General features: G+C 48.2%; 1 protein-coding gene and 2 non-coding genes across 3 annotated transcripts; 2 read left to right on the forward strand and 1 right to left on the reverse strand.

Annotated features, from left to right (window-relative positions):
* Positions 1–4,268: 4,268 nt before the first annotated feature.
* CHAC1 (ChaC glutathione specific gamma-glutamylcyclotransferase 1) lies at positions 4,269–7,154 on the reverse strand. Its single transcript, XM_049781713.1, has 4 exons — positions 7,093–7,154; positions 6,724–7,060; positions 6,258–6,293; positions 4,269–5,333 (listed from the first exon to the last, which is right to left on the reverse strand). The coding sequence occupies exons 1-4, from the start codon at positions 7,152–7,154 to the stop codon at positions 4,932–4,934; spliced, it is 837 nt and encodes a 278-aa protein (XP_049637670.1). The 3' UTR covers positions 4,269–4,931.
* A 6,970-nt stretch (positions 7,155–14,124) lies between these two features.
* Positions 14,125–14,226, forward strand: LOC126021706 (U6 spliceosomal RNA). The gene has a single exon (XR_007500196.1). It is a non-coding gene; the product is annotated as a U6 spliceosomal RNA (small nuclear RNA).
* A 7,256-nt stretch (positions 14,227–21,482) lies between these two features.
* Positions 21,483–21,589, forward strand: LOC126021546 (U6 spliceosomal RNA). Its single transcript, XR_007500053.1, has one exon. It is a non-coding gene; the product is annotated as a U6 spliceosomal RNA (small nuclear RNA).
* Positions 21,590–26,395: the final 4,806 nt, after the last annotated feature.

Genomic DNA, 26,395 nt, shown 5'->3' on the forward strand with positions numbered 1-26,395 from the left:
GGTCTTGCCATGCATTGGAATTATTGTGAGCAGCTCCTCTGTCAATTCAAAATTGCAGTCAACACCACGGACATAAATTGTGAGCTGTGCAGTGTCTGTTATATCTGTGCCCTCGTCAAAAGCAACTGAGTATGCATCAAAACATTTGGCTTTCTCACACAGTTGATGATAAATGTCACTTGACATGTCAGAAATGCACTCTGCCACAGTGTTGGCAGAAAGGCTGATTTTGCTAAACTGACCTTTCTTATCCAGACAGATAATACTTGCAGCCTGTAACATGCATTTTTTTTTAACAAATTCTCCTTCTGTGAATGGTTTCCCTGCTTTAGCAATCATCTCACTAACTAGCTTCGACTGATGCAACATTCTCTTTGATTGCTTTCTTGAAGAAATCTTGTTGCCTCATTAGACATGCTTTAAGACTGGCAACCCGCTTGGCTCTCTCATTTCCTTGATATTTTGCACATTCCTCAGCATGTTTAGTTTAATAATGGCGTTTCAAGTTGTATTCCTTGTGCACTGCAACTTTTTCTGAGCATAAGACATGTGGGGATGCCCCTGTGCTCAACAAAGAAATACTGCGTCTCCCACTTTTTCTGAAATTGTCTGTGCTCGTCATCAATCTTTCTCTTTACTGCAGGCTTTGATGAAGTCATGATGAAGGCATGACAAAATATAATTCTGTAATAAATTTCTCTCCCTTAGGCCTCTGATAATGCAAGGGACAGCGGGCAGGAGCAGCGGAAATGACGTCTGCGCTAGGCGCAAAGTATTCGCGGTTATTCGCTTACCAAATATTCGCAATAAAAAATCGCATTAGTAAGAAAAAAATCGCATTAAACATTTGCACACCCCGAAAGGAACTGCGATATTTGAAGGCCGGCCGAGGGCCACAAAATGTTGTACTGAGGGCTGCAAACGGCCCGCAGGCCACGAGTTTGAGACCCCGATCTAGAGGATAGAGTACTATGCATAAAGTTCTAGGATCTCAGTGGTTCGAATCCCAGTATCCCATATGGTCCCCCGAGCCTGCCAGGAGCGATTTCTGAGTGTAGAGCCACGAGTAACCCCTGAGTGCTGCCAGGTGTGACCCAAAGACCAAAAAAAAAAAAAGTCTTAGGTTCAGTCTTCAACTGTACACAATCTCCTGAGCATCACAGATGTAGTCCCGGTTGCTACCAGTACCTCTGGGTAGGTTCCACCACCTAAAATACCCCCATAATATTAAGAGGTTCTTTGCCTTTTTATTCTCAACTCCTCAAAGTCTGCAATGGAGTTTTCCATGGGATGCCTGGAAGAAATTCAGAATTTCTGAATCTAGACTGAAATCAGAAGCAGATAAAATTCCAGATACCCTGTTTCAAATCTCTAGTGCTGAACATATGGTCCCTGATTGTCACTGGTGTGCCCCACCCCAAAACAACAAAAATATTAAGATGGGGTAAGGGAGGGGCCGGTGAGGTGGCGCTAGAGGTAAGGTGTCTGCCTTGCAAGCGCTAGCCAAGGAAGGACCGCGGTTCGATCCCCTGGCGTCCCATATGGTCCCAAGCCAGGGCCAATTTCTGAGTGTTTAGCCAGGAGTAACCCCTGAGCATCAAACGGGTGTGGCCCAAAATAACCAAAAAAAAAAAAAAAAAGATGGGGTAAGGAATAGTACCAGGCTTAAGCACTTGCCTGGAATACCAATAACTCCATTTTGAAGCCAGGAATAGTCCCTGAGCATCACTGGATGTGTTGGCCCATCCCTTGGCCCCCCACACACACAATGTTTAGTTTACTGTTTCACTTATCATGACTTTATGTTTAGTATTGTTTTGTTTTTGGGGGTTGATTGTTTTGGGGGCCATAGCTGGCAGTGATCAGAAGTTACTCCTGGCTTTGCACTCAGAAATTACTCCTGGCAGACTAGGGGGACCATATGGGATGCCAGAAATCAAACCCAGACTGGCTGCATTTAATGCCAACACTCTACCAGCTGTATTATCACTCTAGCCCATGAACTTAGTTTTGTTTTTGGAACCACAACCAGTGGTGCTCAAGAATTACTCCTGGATCTATACTTGGGGGTGACAATCAGGGGGACCTTGTGGTGTTGGAGACTGAACCTCACACAGGCTAAGCATGTGTTGTCCAGCTCATGACTTTATTTTCCCTATTTTAAACCTCTCCATTTTAAATGAGAACAAAGCAAGATAGTGTCAATAAGTATAAGCCAGGGGCCGGAGAGATAGCATGAAGGTAAGGCGTTTGCCTTTCATGCAGGAGGTCATCGGTTCGAATCCCGGCATCCCGTATGGTCCCCGTGCCTGTCAGAAGCAATTTCTGAGCCTGGAGCCAGGAATAACCCCTGAGCACTGCCGGGTGTGACCCAAAAACCACAAAAAATAAGGGGCTCGGAGAGATAGCACAGTGGCGTTTGCCTTGCAAGCAGCCGATCCAGGACCTAAGGTGGTTGGTTTGAATCCCAGTGTCCCATAAGGTCCCCTGTGCCTGCCAGGAGCTATTTCTGAGCAGACAGCCAGGAATATCCCCTGAGCACCACCAGGTGTGGCCCAAAAAAAACAAAACAAAAAAATAAGTATAAGCCAGATCTTGAGATCTTCAATAAATGTACAGATATAAAAGGGTCCAGAAGGGACTGGAGAGATAGTACAGGGTAGGGCGTTTGCCTTGCATGCAGTCTATCCAGGACAGATTCGAATCCCAGCATCCATATAGTCCCCCATGCCTGCCAGGAGCGATTTCCTAGCGCAGAGCAGGAGTAACCCCTGAGCACTGCTGGGTGTGGCCCAAAAAACAAAAATAAATGAAAGGGTCCAGAGACCCAAGGATGGGAGGTATCTGCTCCACATACTGTCTCCCCAGCTCTGCTGGTGGCTTCCTGCCTCTCCCATTGGCCAAAAAACCTGTGACCTCACACCCAACTCTCTCACACCTGCTCTGACATCTCCTCAGTGCTGGGCACACCACCCTCTCTGGTCATCCTCCCACATATCCAGCTATACCTTCTTAGTTCTTTGGGGGGGTTGGAACCACACCCATTGGTACTCTATTATCACTTCTGCTGATGCTTGAAGGACCATATGGGGTGCCAGGATTGACCCAAGATCAGTGGGAGGCAAGGCAAATGCCCTACCCACTGTACTATCTCCCCGGCCCTCCAGATACACCTTCCAGAGTTGCTAGATCTGGACACAAAGGGTCTCAGGAAATGGCCTAAGCACTGTTCTTTTCTCATTCCATACCCACGACTTCAAGGAGAGTCCAGAGATGAATGAATCCAAGACTGCCCTGCCCTGAGTGCCAGAACAGTAGAGTTTGCTGCCCCCGACATTGGCAGGGCCCCAGCATCACAGAGCTCCCCAGGCCAGCAAGCTACAATCCTGCCACCAGCCCTGTACCCTCCCCCATGTTGTCCCTGCCAGTCTGACTGGGCTCCCGGCCTGCTTGGGCACAAGCTGTTCCAGCCTCTGGTCACCAGACAGTCTGTGCCGCTCTGCACTGGGCCACAACCTTTCTTCCCAGAGGCCCTCCCTGAGAGCCCTGTGGCTAGGAGCATTTCTCTGTGCTGAGGGCCCTATTTGTCCACTATCTATGACTCCCGTGAGGACTCTCCCCTGCAGAGTATGGTGGTGATGCCTTGCATTGAGCAGCTTGATGAGGGCCATTAAATGGCTAGAGGACTCCTATTCCCCTGCAGCGGGGGGAGCTGTCCTGCTTCCCCCAGACTGTTTAACTGCCCTGCCACCCACTACCTCTTCCTGCGGTGTTGTCCTGACTGAGTTCCCAGAAGGGCCTGGCTAGATGCCCTAGTTCTCCCATCAGAGGCCAAGGCTCAAGGCTGCCAACATCCAGACACCTCAGAACTTATTTGGAGTTGACCCTGCTGGGGACATCAGAATAGTCCAGGGTACCAGCCTTAACTGCAGTAACGTGGACCACAGAGCAATCTATGAGTTTTGCCACTTTGGAATAAAGAAAAGATGGACTCCCCAGGGAGTCTTCCCAGCACCACTCTGGGTAATGTGTGCATGTGTAAGACATGAGTGGAGGGACATAAAAAACTCAATGAGCTGAACACAGGCCCCCATACTGTATGGCCCCAGAGCAAAGATTGAGGGAAGTAACTTCCTACCAACAAAAGACATGAGCTGTACCCACGGGGCTGAAGTCCCGCTTGTTCAGCCGCTCTTGCCCCAGGAGGAGGTTTCCAGGGTTTCATACCTCACCCCAACTCCAACTGAAGAAAGAACCACATTCCAGAATACAGATAATAAGGTGAGTTTATGAAGGATGATAGAGACATATTGGGAAGGAGCCAGGGCCAATAGTGACGAGCTTCCCAGAAACAGATCAACAGACAAGAGGGCACAGACAGAGGGGCTGACAAGATGGACAGAGAGACAAGAATAAAACAGAAAGGCTAAGAGGCCCAGAACCAGCTACAGAGACTGCAGATCCAGCTGGGCCCTGGAAACCTATGGAGAGAGAGAGAGGCCCTTTGCAGGTATATTCCAGAATTGGGGAGTGTTGGAGGCAGGAAGCCAAGAGGCAAAGGCTCTTGGAGGCTCCTGGGGGTGGTGAGAGCCTGGAGAGTGAAATTAGCAGCAGCATGGGGGGGGGGGGGGGAAATCCAGTCAAGCACCAGGCACCGAGGTGGGGTACTGCTTAGCAGGGCTCCTGTGTCCAGGGCAGGCCCCCCATCCTGCCCACCACACCAACATGGTGCAATAAATAGTTTCAAGTAGTCAGTGTGAGGCGAGAGACCAGAGGCTACAGACAGGCAGGCAGGGCCTTAGTGAGAGGAGTCGCTGCTGCCTGCCAGAGTCCACTACTGGACTCTGGCTAAGAGTCTGAAGTCGGTGTGCACTGAAGAAAGAATTGGGTCCCTATATCTGTGTGGGCACTTCCCACAGAAGTGCGGCCGCTTAGACCAATGCCAGAGCCTGCTCAGTGGGACAGAAACAAGGCAGCATGGTGCCCACAGCATCCACAATGGCCGCCAAGTGCTCGTCCTGGGCTTGAGGCCCACAAAGCTGCATGAAGTCTGCCAGGCGCAGCAAATACTCAAGATTGTGACCCGCGAAGCCGCGGCAAGCCAGGATTTGCGTAGCAATGGCCTCTTCAGGCGCGGGGCCAAGGTAACCAGGATTCTGTGGTGTGGCCACATAGGCCAAGGCCTTGAGAGGCTGCTCAGGGGTCTCTTGAGGGTAGAAGGTCACCTCCTTGGTATCGTAGCCTCCGAGCACTGCTTCTCGCACATTCAGGTACTTCAACGCCTCGTTCACCTGCTCCCCTCGGACCTGGTATGCCACACCCCAGGTGCAGCCCTAAGAGCAAACATAGTTTAGGGTTAGTGACAAAAGCTCTTGCTGACGTGTCCCAGGACTGTAATCTTTGAGGGGAAGGGACAGGGTTGATCAGCCCATCTAACATATATTAAAACAGACTAAGCCTTCTGGCCTAGAGCAGTGGTTGGCAAGCCGCGGCTCTTTATACTTTTTAATGCGGCTCTTCTATGTGCTGGGTGGCCGCTCCAGGAGTCAGGACTCTGCTCCTAGCCTCTGTCAGTGCGTGCCCTGTGTGGCTCTCAAAATAAATTTCAATCATGGTTTTGGCAAGATTTGGCTCAGTTGGAAAAAAGGTTGTCCACCACTGGCCTAGAGAGATAGTACAGAGGGTAGGGTGCTTGCATTGCATGCAGCAGACCTGGGTTCTTCTTTTGGGGGGGAAGAGGGGAGGGTCACACCCGGCTGTGCTCCGGGGTTACTCCTGGCTCTGTGCTCAGATGTCACTCCATATGGGATGCCCGGATTTGAATCACTGTCTGTCCTGGGTTGACAAACACCCTACCGCCGCTGTGCTATCTGTCTGGCCCAGACCCAGGTTCTGAGCCCCACCAGAAATGACCCCTGAACTCAGAGCCAGGGTAAGCTTTGAGTACTGCCAGGTGTGACCCATAAACAACAACAAAAAATCTAGACTGCATTAAGCCATTCACCTCCCATGCTCAGCTGGCTTGACTGAGCGGCCTAGCCTAGGGGAAGAACTGGGTACTCCCTGATGATAGTGGGGGGTCTTGAGAACCTACGACATCCCCCATAGGAGGCTAAGGCCTCCAACCTGATTCTAGAAATTCAAATTCAGCCAAGATTCCCCCAATATCTTGAGCCTGCTGGCTCAGTCAGTTGACACCCTCCTCCTCCTCCGCCTCCTCCTCTTCCAGGGGCTCCTCTCTGGCTGAATCCACTTACCTCATGATCTTCCAGGAGGGTCACCACTCGGCCAGGCTGGAAAAGAGAAAGAGAGAGAGGATTTGGAGAAAGGAAAGTCAAAAACAGCTCTCTGCCAGCCAGCCTCCCAGAAGAAATAAATGGTTTATCAACCGTGCTGGGCAAGGCTTCCCTCCCTCTCCATCAGGAGAAGGTCGGGGTATGGGGTTGGGGAAAACAAAAAACAAGTAGCAGGGGGTCCACCCGGGTTGCTAAGAGACCCGCGGATCATGCGACCCACTGGATCAACAGTGACCACACGGCGACCCAGTGGGTCACCCCGCGATCCCGGGGGCACAAGCCTGCGTTGAAGCCGCAAAGTACCAGCCGGGTGTACATCTGCACCCCGTGATCAGGAGGACGGGGACCCCCCAGTCTCCAGCCCTCTGTGCCGGGGATCCCCGGGCCCGGGATCCGGTGGTCCGGCGACCCGAGGCTGGCCGCTCACCATCTTGTCGCTGCCCCGATGGAACGTGTCTCCTTGCCAGAAGCGGCGGCTGTAGCCGCGCACGAAGCCCACGCGGCTGTCGCTGTAGGCGAAGTCGGGCCTCCACACCAGGGAGCCGTACCCGAAGATCCACAGCGCCTGGGGGTCCTGGGGCGACGGCGGCCCCGAGGGCGAGAGGGGCGGCGAGGCGGCCGCGGGGGCGGGCGGCGCGTCCTGGGACTCCCGCTTCATGGTGCCGGCCGGCCGGGCGGGCGGGCGACGGGCCGGGCAGCCGCCTCCGAGGCTGGGACCTACGCGGGGCCGGGCACCACCCACCTGACACACTCGGTCGCGCCAGCTGAGCGGCCTCCGCGCCGGCGCCCTTTATACCCTCCGGCCGCCAGGCCCCGCCCACGGCCGCCAGCTGCCGTGGGGAGAGGGCGGGGCGACATGCCTCCGGACCAATCGCCTGCTGGCTCTGCTACCGGTTTCCCCGGCGCCGCCCGCTCAGTGGCTGACGCCGGCCCCGCCCCTGCCCGCTGATTGGCTCGCTTCCCCGGCAGCCGAGCGACCTGCCTGACGCAATGTCTGCGGGGGAAAAGCTTCCTCAGCTGTAGCCTGCAGCAAGTGCGCCCCAGATTGCGTCAGGCGCTGAGCACGGGCGCTGGGCACTGGCGTGCGGGGTGCTGTCGGCAGCTCCACCTCGGTAACCCCGGACTGTGTGAACCGGGTAGTTGGGGCCCCAGCAGGTGCCTTTGCTGCATGCAGTCTTTTTCTTTTTAGCACAATTTTATTTATTTTGGTTTTTTGGGGGGTCACACCGACAGCGCTCAGGGGTTCCTCCTGGCAGGCCCCCAGCAGGTGCCTTTACTGCATGCAGTCTTTTTTCTTTTAAGCACAATTTTACTTATTTATTTATTTAGGCTAATTTTTTGGTATTTATTTTTTGGGGTTTTTTGGGGGGCTCACACCCGACAGCGCTCAGGGGTTCCTCCTGGCTCTACGCTCAGAAATCGCTGCTGGCAGGCTCGGGGGACCCTATGGGATGCCGGGATTCAAACCACCGTCCTTCCGCATGCAAGGCAAACGCCCTATTCCGTGCTATCTCTCCAGCCCTGCATGCAGTCTTGTCAGCCTGGCACCGACTCTAGGCCCGGGCAGGCCCCGTCTAAGCTTCAAGCTCTGGGAGGCCAGAAGAGGCCACAAGCTCCTCTGGAGCCACGGGCCTGGCCGAGCGCCCTCCGCCTTCCATTCCGCACCAGGGCTGGGCCTTGTCAACGCTTTTGTGGCCCGCCCACGTGAGCAAATGGAGAAACTGAGTCAGGGCTCAGTTCAGGCATGCTGCAGTGGCCATAGGGCTTGCAGGCCTCACGCGAGGGCCTGCGTGGAACCCCCCTCGGCCCCCAGCCTAGGTGCCCCAGAGGAGCAGGAGCAGAGCAGATCAGAGCGCTTGGAATGGCTGGGGGTCACTTTGGCCACTGCCTGAGGCAATGGTTTTAGTTTGGAGACATTTTTTTTGTTTTTTGGTCTTGGGGTCACACCCGATGGCCCTCAGGGGTTACTCCTGGCTCTGCGCTCAGAAATCGCCCCTGGCAGGCTCAGGGGACCATATGGGATTCGAGCCACGTCTGTCCTGGGTTGACTGCGTGCAAGGCAAACGCCCTCCCGCTGTGCTCTCTCTCTGGACCCCTAATTCGGAGACTTTTGCAGCTTTTGGTTGGGTTCATCCTAAGGCTCTGTGGTTGCAGACCGCTGCCCAGTGCAAAGAGGACCCCAGTGACGCCCCGAGAGCAAGGAGCAGCTACTAGACAACCGTTGCCTTTTCTTTTCACCTTTCTTCCCAGCCAGGGTTGCCCTCCTAGGCAGTAGTGAGTTGCCACTTAAAGGAAAACAGACTGGGAGAAAGGGGAGGGGCGCAAGAGGAAGGGAGTGCTGACCAGGACTTCCTGGTGAGTCCTATGGCAGTTTTGGAAAAGAGCAATATTGCTTTGTTCCTATTTTAAGAGATGTATTCATTTGTTTATTTTTGTAACCACGTTTGATTGTGCTCAGGGATCACTCCCGATAGTGCTTGGGGTCAGGAATCAAACCAGGCCAGCTTCTTGCAAGGCAAGCACCTACTAAACCATCTCCCCTTCCCTTTAATGTGTGTGTGTGTGTGTGTGTGTATTTGGGGGTGGCTAGGGGACGGGGGTGGGGGTTGGGCAACCCCACATATGCTCATGGCTTACTCCCCGGCTTTGCACTCAGGAATTATTCCTAGTGAGACCTGAGGTACCAGACACATATCTGCTACATGCAAGGTAAGTGCCCTACCTGCTGAACTATCCCTCTAGTCTAGCCCATCTAATTAAATATTGAAGCCAAAAATTAGCTGCACATTAAAGTAGCTTTCAGGGCTAGGAGGTAGTACAGTGGATAGGGCACTTGCCTTGTAAGAGGCCAACTCAGGTTCAATCCCCAGCATCCCATATGATCCTCTGAGCACCTAACCCTGCCAGGAGAAATTCCTGAGCATAGATTCAGAAGTAACCCCAGAACACCACTGAGAATGGCCCAAACAACAACAACATTTCTTTTTTTTTTTTTTTTTTTTTTGGTTTTTGGGTCACACCCGGCAGTGCTCAGGGGTTATTCCTGGCTCCAGGCTCAGAAATTGCTCCTGGCAGGCACAGGGGACCATATGGGGCGCCGGGATTCGAACCGATGACCTCCTGCATGAAAGGCAAACGCCTTACCTCCATGCTATCTCTCCGGCCCCAACAACAACATTTTTTAAAATTTTTTTAAACTTTATTTATTGATTGGTTGTTGGGCCACACCCAGTGGTGCTCAGGTATTATTCCTGGCTCTGCACTCAGAAATCACCCCTGGCTGGCTGGGGGACCATATGGGTGTCAGGACACAAACCAAGTCCCTCCCAGGTCAGCCGCATGCAAGGCAAACACCCTACTGCTGTGCTATCTCTCTGGCCCCATTTTTTTTGGGGGGGGGGTCACACCTGGAGATGCTCAGGGGTTACTCCTGACTCTGTGTTCAGAAATCGTTTCTGGCAGGCACGGGGGATCATATGGGATGCCAGGATTCAAACCACCATCTGTCCTGGATCGGCTGTGAGCAAGGCAAACATACTGCCTGTACTATCTCTACAGGCCCTACAACAAAAAAAATTTTGGGGGGGTTTTGGATCACACCCACTCAGGGGTTACTCCTAGCTCTATGCTCAGAAATCGCTCCTGGCAGGCTTGGGGGACCATATGGGATGCTGGGATTCGAACCACCGACCTTCTGGATGCAAGGCAAATGCCTTACCTCCATACTATCTCTCTGACCCCCTTACAACAATTTTTTTTAAAAAAGTAACCATTCCACAAGTACATATGTTCTAATATATATATATATATATATATATATATATATATATATATATATATATATTTGGTTTTTGGGCCACACCTGGCGGTACTCAGGGGTTACTCCTGGCTGTCTGCTCAGAAATAGGCTTGGGGGACCATATGGGACACTGGGATTCGAACCAACCACCTTTGGTCCTGGATTGGCTGCTTGCAAGGCAAATGCCACTGTGCTATCTCTCCAGTCCCTTAATATTATATTCTTCAGTAGGAATATTGCTCTATAGAGAGTGCACATGTATGTATAACTAGTTCTTAAAAAGTTATACATGAATATGTAAGAAAGAAAATCTGAGAAAATATACCTATATAGTATATATTGTAGAGTTGCTAGAACTTTCCATTTTATTTTTTTTTTTTTTTGGGGTTACACCCGGCAGTGCTCAGGGGTTACTCCTGGCTTCATGCTCAGAAATTGCTCCTGGCAGGCACGGGGGACCATATGGGACGCTGGGATTCGAACCGATGACCTCCTGCATGAAAGGCAAACGCCTTACCTCCATGCTATCTCTCCAGCCCCAGAACTTTCCATTTTAAATTTAAGGAATGGGAGGGCTGGAACAAAACAACAGGTAGGGTACTTGTTTTGCATGCAGCAGACCTATTTTTTGATCCTTGGCATCCCATATGGTCCCTTGAGCACTGCTAGAGGTATGGGCCAAAAGAAACAAAAGTAGAGGCTAGAGAAAGAGTACAGTAGAAGGACGTTTGTCTTACACACAGATTTTTGTTTTGTTTTGTTTTTTTGTTTGTTTGTTTGGTTGGTTTTTGGGCCACACCCGGTGACGCTCAGGGGTTACTCCTGGCTACGTGCTCAGAAGTCGCTCCTGGCTTGGGGGACCATATGGGATGCCGGGGGATCGAACCGCGGTCCATCCAAGGCTAGCGCAGGTAAGGCAGGCACCTTACCTCTAGCGCCACCACCCGGCCCCTTGTTTTGTTTTTTTGGGTCACCAACGACCTTCTGCTTGAAAGGCAAACACCTTACCTCCAAGCTATCTCTTCGGTCCCTTGCACACAGATTTTTGAGCGAAGAGCCAGGAATAACCACTGAGCGCTGACAGGTGTGGCCCAAAAAGCAAAGTAATAATAATAATAAAAATAAAATAAAAGAGAGGCCAGAGAGATAGCATGGAGGTAAGACATTTTTGCATACAGAAGGTCGGTGGTTCAAATCCTGGCATCCCATATGGTCCCCTGAGCCTGCCAGGAACAATTTCTAAGCATAGAGCCCAGAGTAACTCCTGAGTGTTGCTGGGTGTGACCCAAAAAAAAAAACAAAATAAGGGGCCGGGCAGTGGCGCTAGAGGTAAGGTGCCTGCCTTGCCTGCGCTAGCCTTGGATGGACTACGGTTCGATCCCCCAGCGTCCCATATGGTCCCCCAAGCCAGGAGCAACTTCTGAGCGCATAGCCAGGAGTAACCCCTGAGCATCAACGGGTGTGGCCCAAAAAAAAAAAAAAAAAAAAAGAGAGACTTAGGCATAGGTAGGCTATAAAGGATTTGCCTTATAAAAAAAAAAAGTAGGTCCAAAGCAATAGCACAGTGGATAGGGTGTTTGCCTTGCACTCGGCCAACATGAGTTCAATCCCTGGCATCACATATGCCATGTCTCCCGAGCACTGCCAGGAATGACTCATGAACACCACCAGGTGTGCTCCCAAAAACATGGTAAATAATAGCTCAAAAAAGCTGGCCCCTATGCTCTCTGTGCAAGAATTCTTTGGGGACCGGAGAGATAGCATGGAGGTAAGGTGTTTGCCTTGTATGCAGAAGGACGGTGGTTCAAATCCCGGCATCTCATATGGTTCCCTGAGCCTTCCAGGAGCGATTTCTGAGCATAGAGCCAGGAGTAAACCCTGAGCACCGCCTGGTGTGACCCAAAATAAGCAAAAAACAAAAACAAAAAAAGATTCTAAGTTTGATCAAAGCATCACATCCCCCCCGACCCCCAGGAAGCCACTCTGAGCACACTCTGAGCAGCCTCTGAGAATTTTGTGATCTGACCAAAATGTTTTTAGTGTAGGTTTTTTTTGTTTTGTTTTGTTTTGTTTTTTTGTTACTCCTGGCTATCTGCTCAGAAGTAGCTCCTGGCAGGCACGGGGGACCATATGGGACGCCGGGATTCGAACCAACCACCTTAGGTCCTGGGTCAGCTGCTTGCAAGGCAAGTGTAGATTTTAACTAGAAGCACAAGTTGCTTTTCCAATAGGACAAAATGATTGTTCCTGGACATTCCTTTCTCTTTCCCCACTCCTCATCTCCTTTCCCTTCCTGTCTCCCCTCCAATCACCTGGAATCATATGGCCCTCAAGAGCTGTGAGCTAGTAGGGTGGTTATCTGACCTTCACTTACATGTAGTAGGACGGGAGCCTGAAGACAGGTATGAACATTTTATTGGAAGAATCTGAGTTGGCACAAACAAACCTTTGAATAAGTTGCTTGGTGATATGAATCAAGAATTATAAAATGTCCCTGCCCTTTGACTCAGTACTTCCACTCCAGGAAACTATTCAATACAAGAGAGATCCATCTGCCATCAGAGTTTTCAAGGCGTTGTTATTACAGTTGAAACAAAAGAAAAACTATTCACATATCTCAAAATAGCCCAATATTTAAGTAAATTATGGCTAGTTCACTATATATAGGTATATATACATTTACATATATAAACATATTAAAAAGCACAACTGGGGATCAGAGCGATAGCACTGCAGTTAGGGTATTTGCCTTGCATATGACTGACCTGGGTTCAATCCCCAGCATCTCATATGGTCCTCAGAGCCTGCCAAGATGATTTCTAAGTGCAGAGCCAAGAGTAATGCCTGAGCACTGGTGGATGGATGTGTCCCAAAAATGAAACAAACAAAACAAACAAAAATCCCACATTTATCCAGCAATAAATTATTTGCTACATATATTTGAAATAGATTTAAAATTACATCTCTGCAGTCAATAGAAATAAACAAATACCTGCCTATACTTCACATGGAAACCTGTCTATGATATATAATTAAGTGAAAAAGCAGATTAACAGAGCTGGAGAGATGGTACAGGGGTTAAAGTGCTTGCCTTGCACTCAGTTGACCTGTTTGATCCCCAGGACCATATTTGGCCCCAAAGCACCTTCAGAATAAAGCCCTGAGAACTGCCAGGTGTGGCACAAAAACATATATAGTGATTTTTAAAGGTAGATTATAAAATTAACTGCTTTTGGGTGGGGTCTGCATTCCTAGCTCTGTACTCAGGAATCACTCCTGGCTTACACCCGGGACCATATGGGATGCTGGAAATTGAAACCAGGTCAGGCATGTGCAAGACAAAGGCCATACCCACTGTACTATTGCTCCGGCTCCTAAACTGTTTTCTTTGAAGCCAGAGTATCATATATAAAAAATATGTACTTTACCACTAAGTCACATGCTTAGCAACTTTTAAACTTAAAGATTGTGCTTTACATTTAAAAAAAAAAAAAAAAGATCTGAGGGCCGGGAAGGTGGCGCTAGAGGTAAGGTGCCTGCCTTGCAAGCGCTAGCCAAGGAAGGACCACGGTTAGATCCCCCGGCATCCCATATGGTCTCCCCAAGCCAGGGGCGATTTCTGAGCGCATAGCCAGGAGTAATCCCTGAGCATCAAATGGGTGTGGCCCCAAAACAAACAAACAAACAAAAAAAGATCTGGAAGTACAGTATTTAAATTTACTCAGCATGATAACTTCTGAATAGCAGGACTACACGAGATAACTTTCTTATTTATTCCTATTTAGATCATCTAAGATTTTTTAAGAATCTAAGCCATTTATACTGAGAAAGAAAGTTAAAAATTATAACCCATTTATGAAAACAATGTAGTAAAAATACCTGTGATTGCATAGTAAGACCTAAAAAATGCAAGATATGAGCAATCACATGAACTATGATTAAGACTATTAAAACAAGAAGATGCATGAGGAAACAGTCGGGGGTACCATATACTAATGACACATGTGTTGACCTTTAGAAATTATGACTGTGCTCACTTCGGCAGCACATATACTAAAATTGGAACAATACAGATATTAGCATGGCCCTTGCGCAAGGATGATGCAAATTCGTGAAGCCTTTCATATTTTTTATTTTTATTTATTTATTTTTTTTGGTTTTTGGGTCACATCCAGCAGCGCTCAGGGGTTACTCCTGGCTCCACGCTCAGAAATCGCTCCTGGGGGCCGGGAAGGTGGCGCTAGAGGTAAGGTGTCTGCCTTGCAAGCACTACCGTAGGACGGACCCGGTTCGATCCCTGGGTGTCCCATATGGACCTCCCAAGCCAGGGGCAATTTCTGAGCACATAGCCAGGAGTAACCCCTGAGCGTCCAATGGGTGTGGCCCAAAAAAAAAAAAAAAAAAGAAATCGCTCCTGGCAGCCTCGGGGGACCATATGGGATGCCAGGATTCGAACCAATGACTTTCTGCATGAAAGGCAAATGCCTTACCTCCATGCTATCTCTCTGGCCCATGTTCCATATTTAAAAAAAAATTATAATTGATTCTTCTATTTTCCAAGGCTAATGGAATATAATTTTAATTTATTTTATTTTGTTTTTGCTACTCAGGGATTGCTCCTTGCTAAGTGCTAGGGGGTCACTTCCAGTAGTGTTCAGGGAACCATGTGATGCTGGAAATAGAACCTGGACCTTCTGTATGTAAAGCAAAGACTCAACCCATCGATATCTCTCTCTGGCTCCAGAATGTAATTATTATAATTGTTGTTACTATATATTAATTAATACACCATAGAAAAATGCAAGTTTTAGCCAGAGTAATATTAGTGCATCAGGTAGAGTACTTGCTTGTATGCAGCCGACCTGAGTTGATCCTCGGTACCCCATATAATCCCAGCCAGGAGTGATCCCTTAGTGCAGAACTAGAAGTAAGCCCTGAGAACTGCTAAGTGTAGCCTTAAAGAAATTTTTTTTTAATTCTTCAAGAATGAAGGAGATAGGGGCCTGAGAGATAGGAGAGATAGCCTTGCAAGCAGGTTTTGCCTTGCAAGCAGCCAATCCAGGACCTAAGGTGATTGGTTTGAATCCCGGAGTCCCATATGGCCCTCCATGCCTGCCAGGAGCTATTTCTGAGCTGATAGACAGGAGTAATCCCTGAGCACCACCGGGTGTGGCCCAAAAACAACAATAACAACAAAAGAAAGAATGAAGGCGATAAATATGTCTTAATAACCAAATTGGAGGGGCCTGAATGATAGCACAGTGGGCAGGGTGTTTGCTGACCTGGGTTCAATCCTCAGCATCCCATGTGGTCCCTGAGTGCAAAGTCAGGAGTAACCCTGAGCACCACTGGGCGTGGACCAAAAACCAAAACCAAAACAAACAAACAAAAAGGACCAAATTGGGAGACAGTGTAGCTGGCAGGATGAGATAGTACAATTTTAATAATCAAATATGCCAAAGCCACGCCTGCTAACTCTATCACTCACAATCACTGTTTCCCTGATGCCCCTGCCTCATCATTGACCCTCTATGATTCCCTTTGGAGACAACAATCTGACCAAACTTTAAACTTCAGACTTTAGGACTATTAAAACAAGAAGATGCATGAGGAAACAGTTGGGGCACCTTATACTAGTGACACATGTGTTGGCTTATAGAAATTATGACTTGATTCTTATACTTTCCAAGGCCAATGAAATGTAATTTTGTGTGTATATGTTTTGGGGCCCCACCCAATGGCACTCAGGGGTTACTCCTGGCTCTGTGCTCAGAAATCACTCCTGGAAGGCTCAGGGGACCATATGAGATGCTGGGGATCAAACCCAGACCTGTCCTGGGTCGGCCACGTGCAAGGCAAACACCCTACCACTGTGCTATCACTCTGGGCCCTAATGAAATGTAATTTTAATTATTTTTAAAAACCCATCTGGTTTTTGGGCTGATATCACTAGGGCTTTTTGGAGTGAGTACAGGAACCCTCCCCCTGTATCATCCAGTAGGTCTGGCAGCTGAATTCATGCCCCTAAAATTCATAGTATCAGTAATAGTGCTAGGAATTTCTGGATAACTTTATTTTATTTTGTTTGTTTGTTTTTGGGTTTTGGGTCACACCCAGCAGTGCTCAGAGGTTACTCCTGGCTCTATACTCAGAAATCGCTTCTGGCAGGCTTGGGGGACCACATGGGATGCTGGGATTCGAACCACTGTCCTTCTGCATGCAAGGCAAATGCCCTACCTCCATGTTATCTCTCCTCCATGCTATTTCTCCGGCCCCTTATTTATTTATTTTTGTTTGGTTGGTTTTGGATCATACCCAGCAGCACCCAGGGATTACTCCTGACTCTGGACTCAGAAGTCGCTTCTTTTTTTTTTTTTTTTTTTTGGTTTTTAGGCCACACCCGGCGGTGCTCAGGGGTCACTCCTGGCTGTCTGCTCAGAAATAGCGCCTGGCAGTCATGGGGGACCATATGGGACACCGGGATTCGAAACAACCACCTTTGGTCCTGGATCGGCTGCTTGCAAGGCAAACGCCGCTGTGCTATCTCTCCGGGCCCTCAGAAGTCGCTTCTGGCAGGCACGGGGGACCTTATGGGATGCCGGGATTCAAATCACCATCCATCTTGGATCGGCTGCCTGCAGAGCAAATGCCCTACTTCTTTTTTTTTTTTTTTTTTTTTTTTTTTTTTGGTTTTTGGGCCACACCCTGTGATGCTCAGGGGTTACTCCTGGCTATGCGCTCAGAAGTTGCTCCTGGCAACATATGGGGACCATATGGGACGCCGGGGGATCGAACCGCGGTCCGTCCTAGGCTAGCGCAGGCAAGGCAGGCACCTTACCTCCAGCGCCACCGCCCGGCCCCAAATGCCCTACTTCTATGCTATCTCTCCGGCCCCACAACTTCATTTTATTGATGTTGTCATTCCTATAGGAACATGCCAGTAACAGAATGGACAGCAAACGAGCTTACTTTTCACAAATGCGCTTGCAACAGTAGTTTATTTATTTTTTTACTTCCTTCTCTTCCATTTTATTTATTTATTTATTTTTGGGTTTTGGGTCACACCCAGCAGCGCTCCAGGGGCCATTCCTGGCTCTAAGCTGAGAAATTGCTCCTGGCAGGCTCAGGGGATCACATGGGATGCTGGGATTCAAACCATCATCCTTCTGCATGCAAGGCAAATACCCCACCTCCATCTATCTCTCCGGCCTCTATTATTATTATTATTATTATTTTTTTTTTTTTTTTGGTTTTTGGGTCAAACCTGGCAGCGCTCGGGAGTTACTCCTGGCTCTATGTTCAAAAATCGCCCCTGGCAGGCTCGGGGGACCATATGGGATGCTGGAATTCGAACCACCATCCTTCTCATGCAAGGCAAACACCTTACCTCCATGCTATTTCTCTGGCCCCATGTTTTATTTTTAAATAACTTTGCTTTTATTTATTGGAAACAAATGAATTATGATCAACTATGTGATGTATTTTCTCTAAATACATTTTTAAATGAATCAGACATGACTTTTTTTGTTATGTTGTTTTTTTGGGCCATCCCATATTGTACGATCATTCCTGTGACCCCAATACTAAGCAGGCCAAAGAGATAGTACTACTGGTAAGGTGCTTGCCTTGTATGCAACCAAACCAGGTACAATCCCTGTCACTTCACAGGGGCCCCTGAGCCTGCCAAGAGTGATTCTTTGAGTACAGAGCCAAGAGTAAACTCTGAACATTACTGGGTGTGACTCAATAAAAAATAAAGTAATTAATGGGAGGGGGCAGAGAAATAGTACAGTAGGTAAGTCACTTGCCTTCCATGTGGCTGACTCAAGTTTGATTCCAGGCACCACATAGAGTTCTTGAGCCATAGGAGTAAACTGGAGTGAGTGATCCTTGAGCAGAGAGCCAAAAGTAAGTCCTGAGCACAATAACTGTAGCTCCAAACCAAAAGAAAAAAAAAATTAAAACAGTAAATGGGAGTCATGGAGTAGTTCAGCCATAGAACACTTGTAATGCATGCCTGAGGCCCTTGGTTGGATCCCCAGTACCACAATACAATGGTAATCAGTGGGTTTCTGGTGGCTAAAATAGCATTGTCACCTGGGGAACACTTGAATTTTTTGTTTGGGGCCACACCCAGCAAGACACAGGGCTTGCTCCTGGCTGTGTATTCAGGGTGTCACTCTTGGGGTGCTCAGGGAAATTTATGTAACGCTGAGGATCAAACTTAGGTCTGCTGTATGCAAGGCAAGTGCCTTAATCTCTGTGCTGTTTCTCTAGTTCCAGCTGGACAGCATCCCGGGGGGAGGAGGGGAGAGATGTAGGATGGAAGACTGGGGAAAAAGTGAGATTTAGCATTTTTGTTTGTTTGGGCCACACCTGGTGATGCTCAGGGGTTACTCCTGGTTATGCGTTCAGAAATCACTCCTGCCTCAGGGGACCATATGGGACGCCGGGGATCGAACTGAGGTCTGTTCACATGCTAGGCAAACGCCATACCACTGCACTATTGCTCCAGCCCCAGAGCTTTAGCATTTCTATCACTGAGTGGTGTGAGGAGTCAGGTGACTAGAAGTAGGTAGGAGAAGGACTCACACCTCATCATGCCTCTCTTTCCTCTTTCTAGGAACATATTCAAAGTGTCCATCCTTAGATCTCCAGTTGGACAGACTGAAGCTGAACAGACTTCCTATTCCCCCAATGAACGGCTCCCCAGTAGCCTGCTTTTGTTCCAGGAATAAGACCCTGGAACCCTTTTAGGAGCCTCCATTCAGTGCAGCTCCCCTGCCCCTGCTCTTACACCCTTCTGTGTATGAAACTGGGCTTCACACCACCACCACCACCACTTCAGATTTATCACAGAAACAATCACTGACCACCCCAACTTAGGAAGAGCTGGGCAGGTGATTAGACACACCTCTATCTATCTCAATTACCATCTTCGCCACTTTTTGAGGAAATATAACAGATGTTCTACAGACAAGGAGACTGGGCACAGAAAGATTAGTCACACACTTCCATGATACTCCTGTGAGGTGCAGATTTCACTTTGTCCACTAGACCAGAAGTAGTACAGTGGGTGAAGTGCTTGTTCTTCATGCTGCTGGTCCTGGTACCTCCAGAAGTGATCCCTGAGATCAACCTAGTGTTGCCCTTCTCCCCTCCATTTTGGAAGAGGAATCTCCACAAAAATTGGTTTAGGGTCTGAGCTGTCTTCCTGGGAATGTGTCTCACCTGTTTCTATTTACTGTTTTGTGATATTCCCAGCCTTCCCATTCCTTACTTAGCCTTCTGTAACTTAACTTCATCTCTCTCTCTTTTTTTCTCTCTCCACTCAAGCCCATTAAGTGCTCTCTCTCTCTTTCTCTCTCTCTCTCTCCCTCCCTCTCATATTTTAGGGGATACAACTAGCAGTTTTTAGGAACTATTTTTTTTTTTTTGGATTTTTGGGTCACACCTGGCAGCGCTCAGGGGTCCCTCCTGGCTCCATGCTCAGAAATTGCTCCTGGCAGGCTCGGGGGACCATATGGGATGCCAGGATTCGAACCACCATCCTTCTGCACGCAAGGCAAACGCCTTACCTCCATGACTATCTCTCCGGCCCCAATTTAGGAACTATTTTATTCTATTCTTTTTTTTAAGTTAGTATTTTAATTTAATTTAATTTTTGGGTTTTGGGCCACACCCAGCGACACTCTGGGGTTACTCCTGGCTCTGTGCTCAGAAATCACTCCTGGCAGGCATGGGGGACCATAAGGGATGCTGGGAATTGGACCTGGGTCTATCCTGGGTTGGCTGTGTGCAAGGCAAATGCCCTACTGATGTGCTTCTGCCTCTATTCTATTCTATTCTATTCTATTCTATTCTATTCTATTCTATTCTATTCTATTCTATTCTCAGGTTACTCCTGGTGGTTCTGAGGGGACCTTGTGGAGCTGAGAATGGATATACTTATCCAGTTGAGTTCTCTCACCCATCCTACTTCTATCTACTTCCCTCATGCTTGGACACTCCCAACAGTAAACCACTCCACTAGACTAGCTCTCTCTAACACTTGTAGTGACTGTGCCATCATTCTCCTAAAATGCCCCCTGGGTGGCATTATCTGATACCAGGTCCACAGATGTACCAGCTCATGAGTGATGGGGATGTATCACCTCCACCTGTGGAGAAGCATGTGATTCACACCTGATGCCCAGGGGCTGCTTCCTTTTCTGTACCTTTCCCAAATTAACTGTTCCTGATTGTTCCCTCCCATGGTCACCGCTCATTTCCTTGTCATCTGTCCTGCTCACTTCTCATTCCTGTCACTGCAATCAATTTCTAAGACTGGATGAGTTTCCTTGAAACTAGGGAAGGAAGGGTGTGATTTAAAAGCTATGGGCTCAAGCTCATTTATGAGCAATGTTGTGTGAAACCTTCAGATTATTGTAAATGAGAGAAATGACTCCCTCTAAAAGGAAGTGCATCCCAAGGTGAGTGACTTAAAATAATGTTGTAGATCACCTGACATCTGGCTATATGTGTTGGCCAAGTGTAAGGCAAATACCTTAGCCCTTGATTCTCTCTGACCCTATTTTTTGTGGTGTTTTCACTTTGTTTTGTTTCAGTACTAGGGTCTTATGCCTGGGAAGTTTGAACCCTCCCATTGAGCAACAACCTAGCCCACTCATTATTTTCACTTTAGACTTTTTATTTTACTCAAAATGGTACCACTGTTTTATCTGATTTATAAGAAACAAGTATTTGGTTTCAATAAAGTGGATTCTATTAAGGATGAAATCTGGGTAACTTGAATCTATTTTATAAGTAAACATTTTTGTTTAGTAAATTCTACTTTATAATGTATTGTTTAAGCTTATTATCTGGACTTTTTTGTACTCAAACATTGAATGTTTATTATTTTATTTTATTTTCCTTTTTCTTTTTTTTGATTTTTGTTTGTTTTGTTTGTTTGTTTGTTTGTCTGTTTTTGGGCCACACTCAGTGACGCTCAGGGGTTACTCCTGGCTCTGTGCTCAGAAATCACTCCGGCATCCCCATAGGTCTCCCAAGCCTGCCAGGAGTGATTTCTGAGCACAGAGCAGAAATAACCCATGAGCACCACCGGGTGTGGCCCAAAAAACCAAACAAACAAGCAAAAAAAAAACCAAATTGGGAGTCAGAGAAGAAGCTAACATCCATGTAATTCTGCACCCATAATGCCATGTCAAGACTGCATACTTGAATTGCTTTTTCCCTTTTTGCCTTTGCTTAGGAATTGCCCTAAAAAGTCTGTGCATGGCCTCATTCATATCCCATAGGCCAATGCTAAAAGCAGGAGATGACCTCAGATGGTGACATTTGCCTTTGTGCTGATCCTATATTTCAGCCCATCAAAACTCCTTCCTGTGCTCACTTAGGCAGCACATATACTAAAATTGGAACGATACAGAGAAGATTAGCATGGTCCCTGCGCAAGGATGACATGCAAATTCCTGAAGCGTTCCATATTAAAAAAAAAAAAAAAAAAAAAAAAAACAACCTCCTTTCTGATTCATAATGCCTCTGATTTTCTGGAGCAGAAAAAACCTCCTCTATTTCTTTGTCCATACCCAATAGTGTTCAGATATTATTTCTGCCTCAGTGGTCAGAAGTCGCTCCTGGCACTACCATGCAATGCCCAGGATTGAACTCAAGCTTCTCTCACTAAAAGCTATGCTCCAGCCCTGCCCCTGCCCCTTTATTTTTATTTTGGTTTTGGTTTTCAGGGTCACACCTGGCAGCGTTCATGGGTTACTCCTGGCTCTACGTTCAGAAATCGCTCCTGGCAGGCTCACGAGGCCATATGGGATGCCAGGATTCAAACCACTGTCCTTCTACATGCAAGGCAAATGCCCTACCTCCATGCTATCTTTCTGCCCCTATACCCCTTTATTTTTTTCAGGCTTCCTAACCTGGCTAACCTCAAATGCAGTGCAATTTGCAATCTAGTTCTGTACAGAGACTATAAGGAGGGTCTATAGAGAGTTCAAAGATTTGAACACATACTTTGCTAGTAGAAAGCCTGGGTTCTATTCCTGATCCACAATTCCCTGACGCACTTCCAAGAGCGCCAGAAATGACCCCAAGTACAAAACCAAGTATATCCCCTGAACAACACTGTTTGAGGCCCAAATACAAAAACAGAGGGGCCAAAGAGATAGTACAGTGGGTGGAGTGTTTACTTTACATGTGACCTACCCAGGTTCAATCCTCAGAAACCCATATATCTCCCAAGCCTCACCAGAATAATCCTCTGAGTGCAGAGCCAGGAGTAACCCCTGAGCATGGCCAGGTGCAGCCCCAAAACAAGCAAACAACAACAAAAAAAAACTCAGAAAAGTATAAAAGAATATAATCGGGGCTGGAGAGATAGCATGGAGGTAGGGCATTTGCCTTGCATGCAGAGGGAAGGTGGTTCGAATCCCAGCATCCCATATGGTCCCCCGGGAGCGATTTCTGAGCATAGAGCCAGGAGGAAGCCCTGAGCGCTGCAGAGTGTGACCCAAAAACCAAAATATATATATATATATAAAACCAAAACACAAACTATAACTAGAATAAAACTGCCTGCGTGGTGACAGAACATTGGGTTTTATTGGTCTCCAGAGTGGCTTCCTCTTCCCAACACTCACTCTGGCAGATACTAAATCTGTAGCCCCAAAATATCTTCAGGCCAAAGATGCTGTAAGCATTGACTGACTTTTACTTTTTGTTTTAGATCTCAATGAGAAGACTTGGGGGTGAGGGGACTACTCAGGCCCCAGATCCAAACTCGGGATTCCTGGATGCAAAGCCTGAATCTGAGCTATTTCTCCAATCCCTTGATGGTCTTTTTTGGGGGGAGGGAAGGGGAGAGTTGGGCCACAACCCGGCAGCACTCAGATTTATCCTGGCTCTGTGCTTAAAAATCATTCCTGGCAGGCTCAGGATAACATATGGAATGTCAGGGATAGAACTCGGGTCAGTTCCAGGTTGGCCACTTGCAAGGCAAATGTCCTACCTGCTGTGTTATGTCAGACCCCCAAAACTTTTTTTGTTTGTATTTTGGGCCACACGCAGCAGTGCTCAGGGGTTACTCCTGGTTCTGCACTCAGAAATCACTCCTGGCAGGCTTAGGAGGCCATATAGGATGCCGGGGTCAAACACAGATCGGTTGCATGCCAGGTAAATGCCCTACCCACTGCACTATCGCTCTGGTCTGCTATACCACCTGTCACACCTGAGTAACACTGATGGAGAGGAGTAGAAACTCAGTTGCATAAGATAACTGAGTAAGGGCCAGAGAGATAGCACAGCAGCAGGGCATTTGCTTTGCATGCAGCCGAACCAGGACAGACAGTGATTTGATTCTCAGCATCCCATATGGTTCCTCGAGTCTGTCAGGAGTGATTTCTGAGCACAGAGTCAGGAGTGGCCCCTGAGTGCCATCGGGTGTGACCCAAAAACCAAATAAAGAGGGCCAGGCGGTGGCGCTAAAGGTAAGGTGCCTGCCTTGCCTGCGCTAGCCTTGGATGGACCGCGGTTCGATCCCCCGGTGTCCCATATGGTCCCCCAAGCCAGGAGCAACTTCTGAACCCATAGCCAGGAGTAACCCCTGAGCGTTACCGGGTGTGGCCCAAAAACCAAAAAAAAAAAAAAAAAAAAAAAAAAACAAATAAAATAAACTAAATAAGTAAGTAAGCTATTTGGCTTCAAAGGGTGAGTCCTGAGGATAAAGCAATAATAAGCAGGTAGGGCACTTTCCTTGTACACAGTAGACCCAGGTTCTATACCTGGCACCCTATGTGGCCCCCTGACCAGGATTGATCTCTGAGCTCAAAATCAGGAGTAAATGCTAAACATTGCTGACCATGGCCCAAAACAATCCAAAAAGAAGGTAAGTACTGGGTTGGAGAGCTAGCTCAATAAGCTGAGTGCATGCTTTTTATATAAGAGCCTGGGTTTGATCCCCTGAGCACCATCAGAAGCAATCCCCGAGTGGTCAATACCTCCAGACCCCAAGGCCTTGAATTTTGTTTTGCGATTTGGGGCCATACCTGGCTGTCCTAAGAGCCCATCTGTGGTGCTGGAATTCAACCCAGTCCTGCCATGTACACAGCAAACACTATCTGCTATTCTGTTTTTTGGACCCCTTAAATTTTCATCAAAATTCCCAGGTCAAAGGATTTGACTAAGGGCCAAATACTAAAAGCAGGAAACAAAATGGCCCAAAGGGACAGCTCAATGTGTGGGAGCACATGCTTTGTATAGGAGGTATAACTAGGAGTGACCCCCACACCAAGCATTGAGCAGAGTGTAGCCCTTCAGATTACCCAAGAAAAGAACAAAAGAGGGGCCAGAATGATAGCACAGCGGGTAGGGTGTTTGCTTTGCAAGCAGCTGACCCCGGTTCCATCTCTAGCATCCCATATGGGCCTGCCCTGAGCCTGCTGGGACTAATTTATGAGTGCTGAACCAGGAATAACTCCTGGATGCTGCTGCCTGTGCCCCACCCCCAGAAAAGAAAAAAAGAAAAAAAAGAAAGGAAGGAAGGAAAGAAGGAAGAAAGGAGGAGGAGAAAGAAGAAAGAAAGAAAGAAAGAAAGAAAGAAAGAAAGAAAGAAAGAAAGAAAGAAAGAAAGAGAAGAAAGAAAGAAAGAAAGAAAAAGAAAGAAAGAAAAAGAAAAAAAAGAAAGAAAGAAAAGAAAGAAAGAAAGAGAGAAAGAAAGAAAGAAAGAAAGAAAAGAAAGAAAAAAAAACTATTAAAATCATTCATGCTAGGCACCACCTAGACTTAATATGTAACTTAATGGCAGTCTCAGTGTCTCCAAGGGAGGAATGTTATCATAAATGAATCAATATGGAATTCCCAGATCAGCAGAGTGAGGTGATTACACGAGATCCTGCACCCACCCTCTTTTGGGGCAGAAAAGTGGTCTTATCTGAGTCAATCTCTTTTGCACTAGCAAAAACTTTCCGAACCCTTTTACTGACCATAGAACCCTTCACTGTGTCCATCCTTCCTACCAGCTGGGAGGGACACTGTCCAACCTTGAAATCATTTGAAACGTTGAACGAGATGTCTACCCCTGCTGAAAGGGGAAGGGTCAGTGGGCCAAAAGAAGGCTTGGAGGCTGGTGGCTTTGCCATTTCCTAGGAAGCAAGCCACTGAGACCATGTGGAGACCAGAGTGAGATTACTGTCAGCGGAGGTGGAAAGGTGCAAAGGAGGGTAAGGGATTGTCTGGCTGAGCCTTCTCTGCCAAATGTTAAGAGGTATTGGGCTCGGATAAAGGCGCTGAGTCTTGAAAGCTTGGGGGGGGGGGTGTCCCACTTCCCTTACTCACTGGACTCGGAGTGAGGTGGTGGATGGTTCCACCTCCTAATACATACCTGGTGTCCTCTGCCACCAGCCCCCTATTCCCATGGGACAAGCATGGCACAGGTTGGTCAGAAAGTGAACCTACTGGGCCGGAGAGATAGCAGGAGATAAGGCATTTGCCTTGCATGCAGAAGGACGATGGTTCGAATCCCGGTGTCTCATATGGTCCCCCGTGCCTGCCAGGAGTGATTTCTGAGCGTAGAGCCAGGAAGGAGTAAGCCCTGAGCACTGCCAGGTGTGAACCCCCCCCCAAAAAAAGAAAGTGAACCTGCTGAGCACTGCACACCGGAGCCCATCTGGGGGTGGGAAAGTAGCACCAAGGAATGTCCCCCTATCTTTGGGGGTCTGGCTCCAGGAGGAAGCCAAGAAAACTGTCCTGGAGTTTTAGTCTTTTAAAGTTTATAAGTTTTTTTTTAAAAACTTCACTGATTGGTTTTGGGGCCACACCCAGCGGCGCTCAGGAGTCACTCCTGGCTCTGCACTCAGAAATCGCCCCTGGCAGGCTAAGGGACCATATGGGATGCTGGGATTCGAACCGGGTCCCTCCCGGGTTGGCTGCATGCAAGGCAAACGCCCTACTGCTGTGCGATCTCTCCGGCTCTCTACGTTTTATCATTATTGGAGCAGTAGGACAGAGGAGAGGTAGGGCGCTGGTTGCACCGTTGCAAGCGCTGGACACCAAAACTCCATCTCCGGCATCCCGTGTGGTTTCCTGAGCACTACGAGGAGCCAGGATGAACCCCTGAGCAGTACTAGTACTAGGTTGTCCCCCCACAGGACCACCCCCGCGGAGAAAGGGAAAAACTGCCCTTGGGTCCCTGCGGCAGCAGAGCGAGGCCCAGGCCACGTCCAGCCAGAGCCTTCGGGCCTCGGCGCGCAGCCCCGACGGCCGCGTAGCGCCCCCTGGCGCCCTGGCGCGG

Source organism: Suncus etruscus, chromosome 10 (genome assembly GCF_024139225.1).
Source record: "Suncus etruscus isolate mSunEtr1 chromosome 10, mSunEtr1.pri.cur, whole genome shotgun sequence".
Taxonomy (NCBI): domain Eukaryota; kingdom Metazoa; phylum Chordata; class Mammalia; order Eulipotyphla; family Soricidae; genus Suncus; species Suncus etruscus.

What these genes read in the sequence shown, in the direction of transcription:
- CHAC1 (XM_049781713.1), bottom strand. Translation starts at nt 7,154, where the DNA reads ATGTCGCCCCGCCCTCTCCCCACGGCAGCTGGCGGCCGTGGGCGGGGC. An exon ending in CGGGGCCTGGCGGCCGGAGG is followed by an intron (nt 7,061 to 7,092) that starts GTATAAAGGGCG and finishes GAGGCCGCTCAG; the next exon opens with CTGGCGCGACCGAGTGTGTC. An exon ending in ATCGGGGCAGCGACAAGATG is followed by an intron (nt 6,294 to 6,723) that starts GTGAGCGGCCAG and finishes TCTCTTTTCCAG; the next exon opens with CCTGGCCGAGTGGTGACCCT.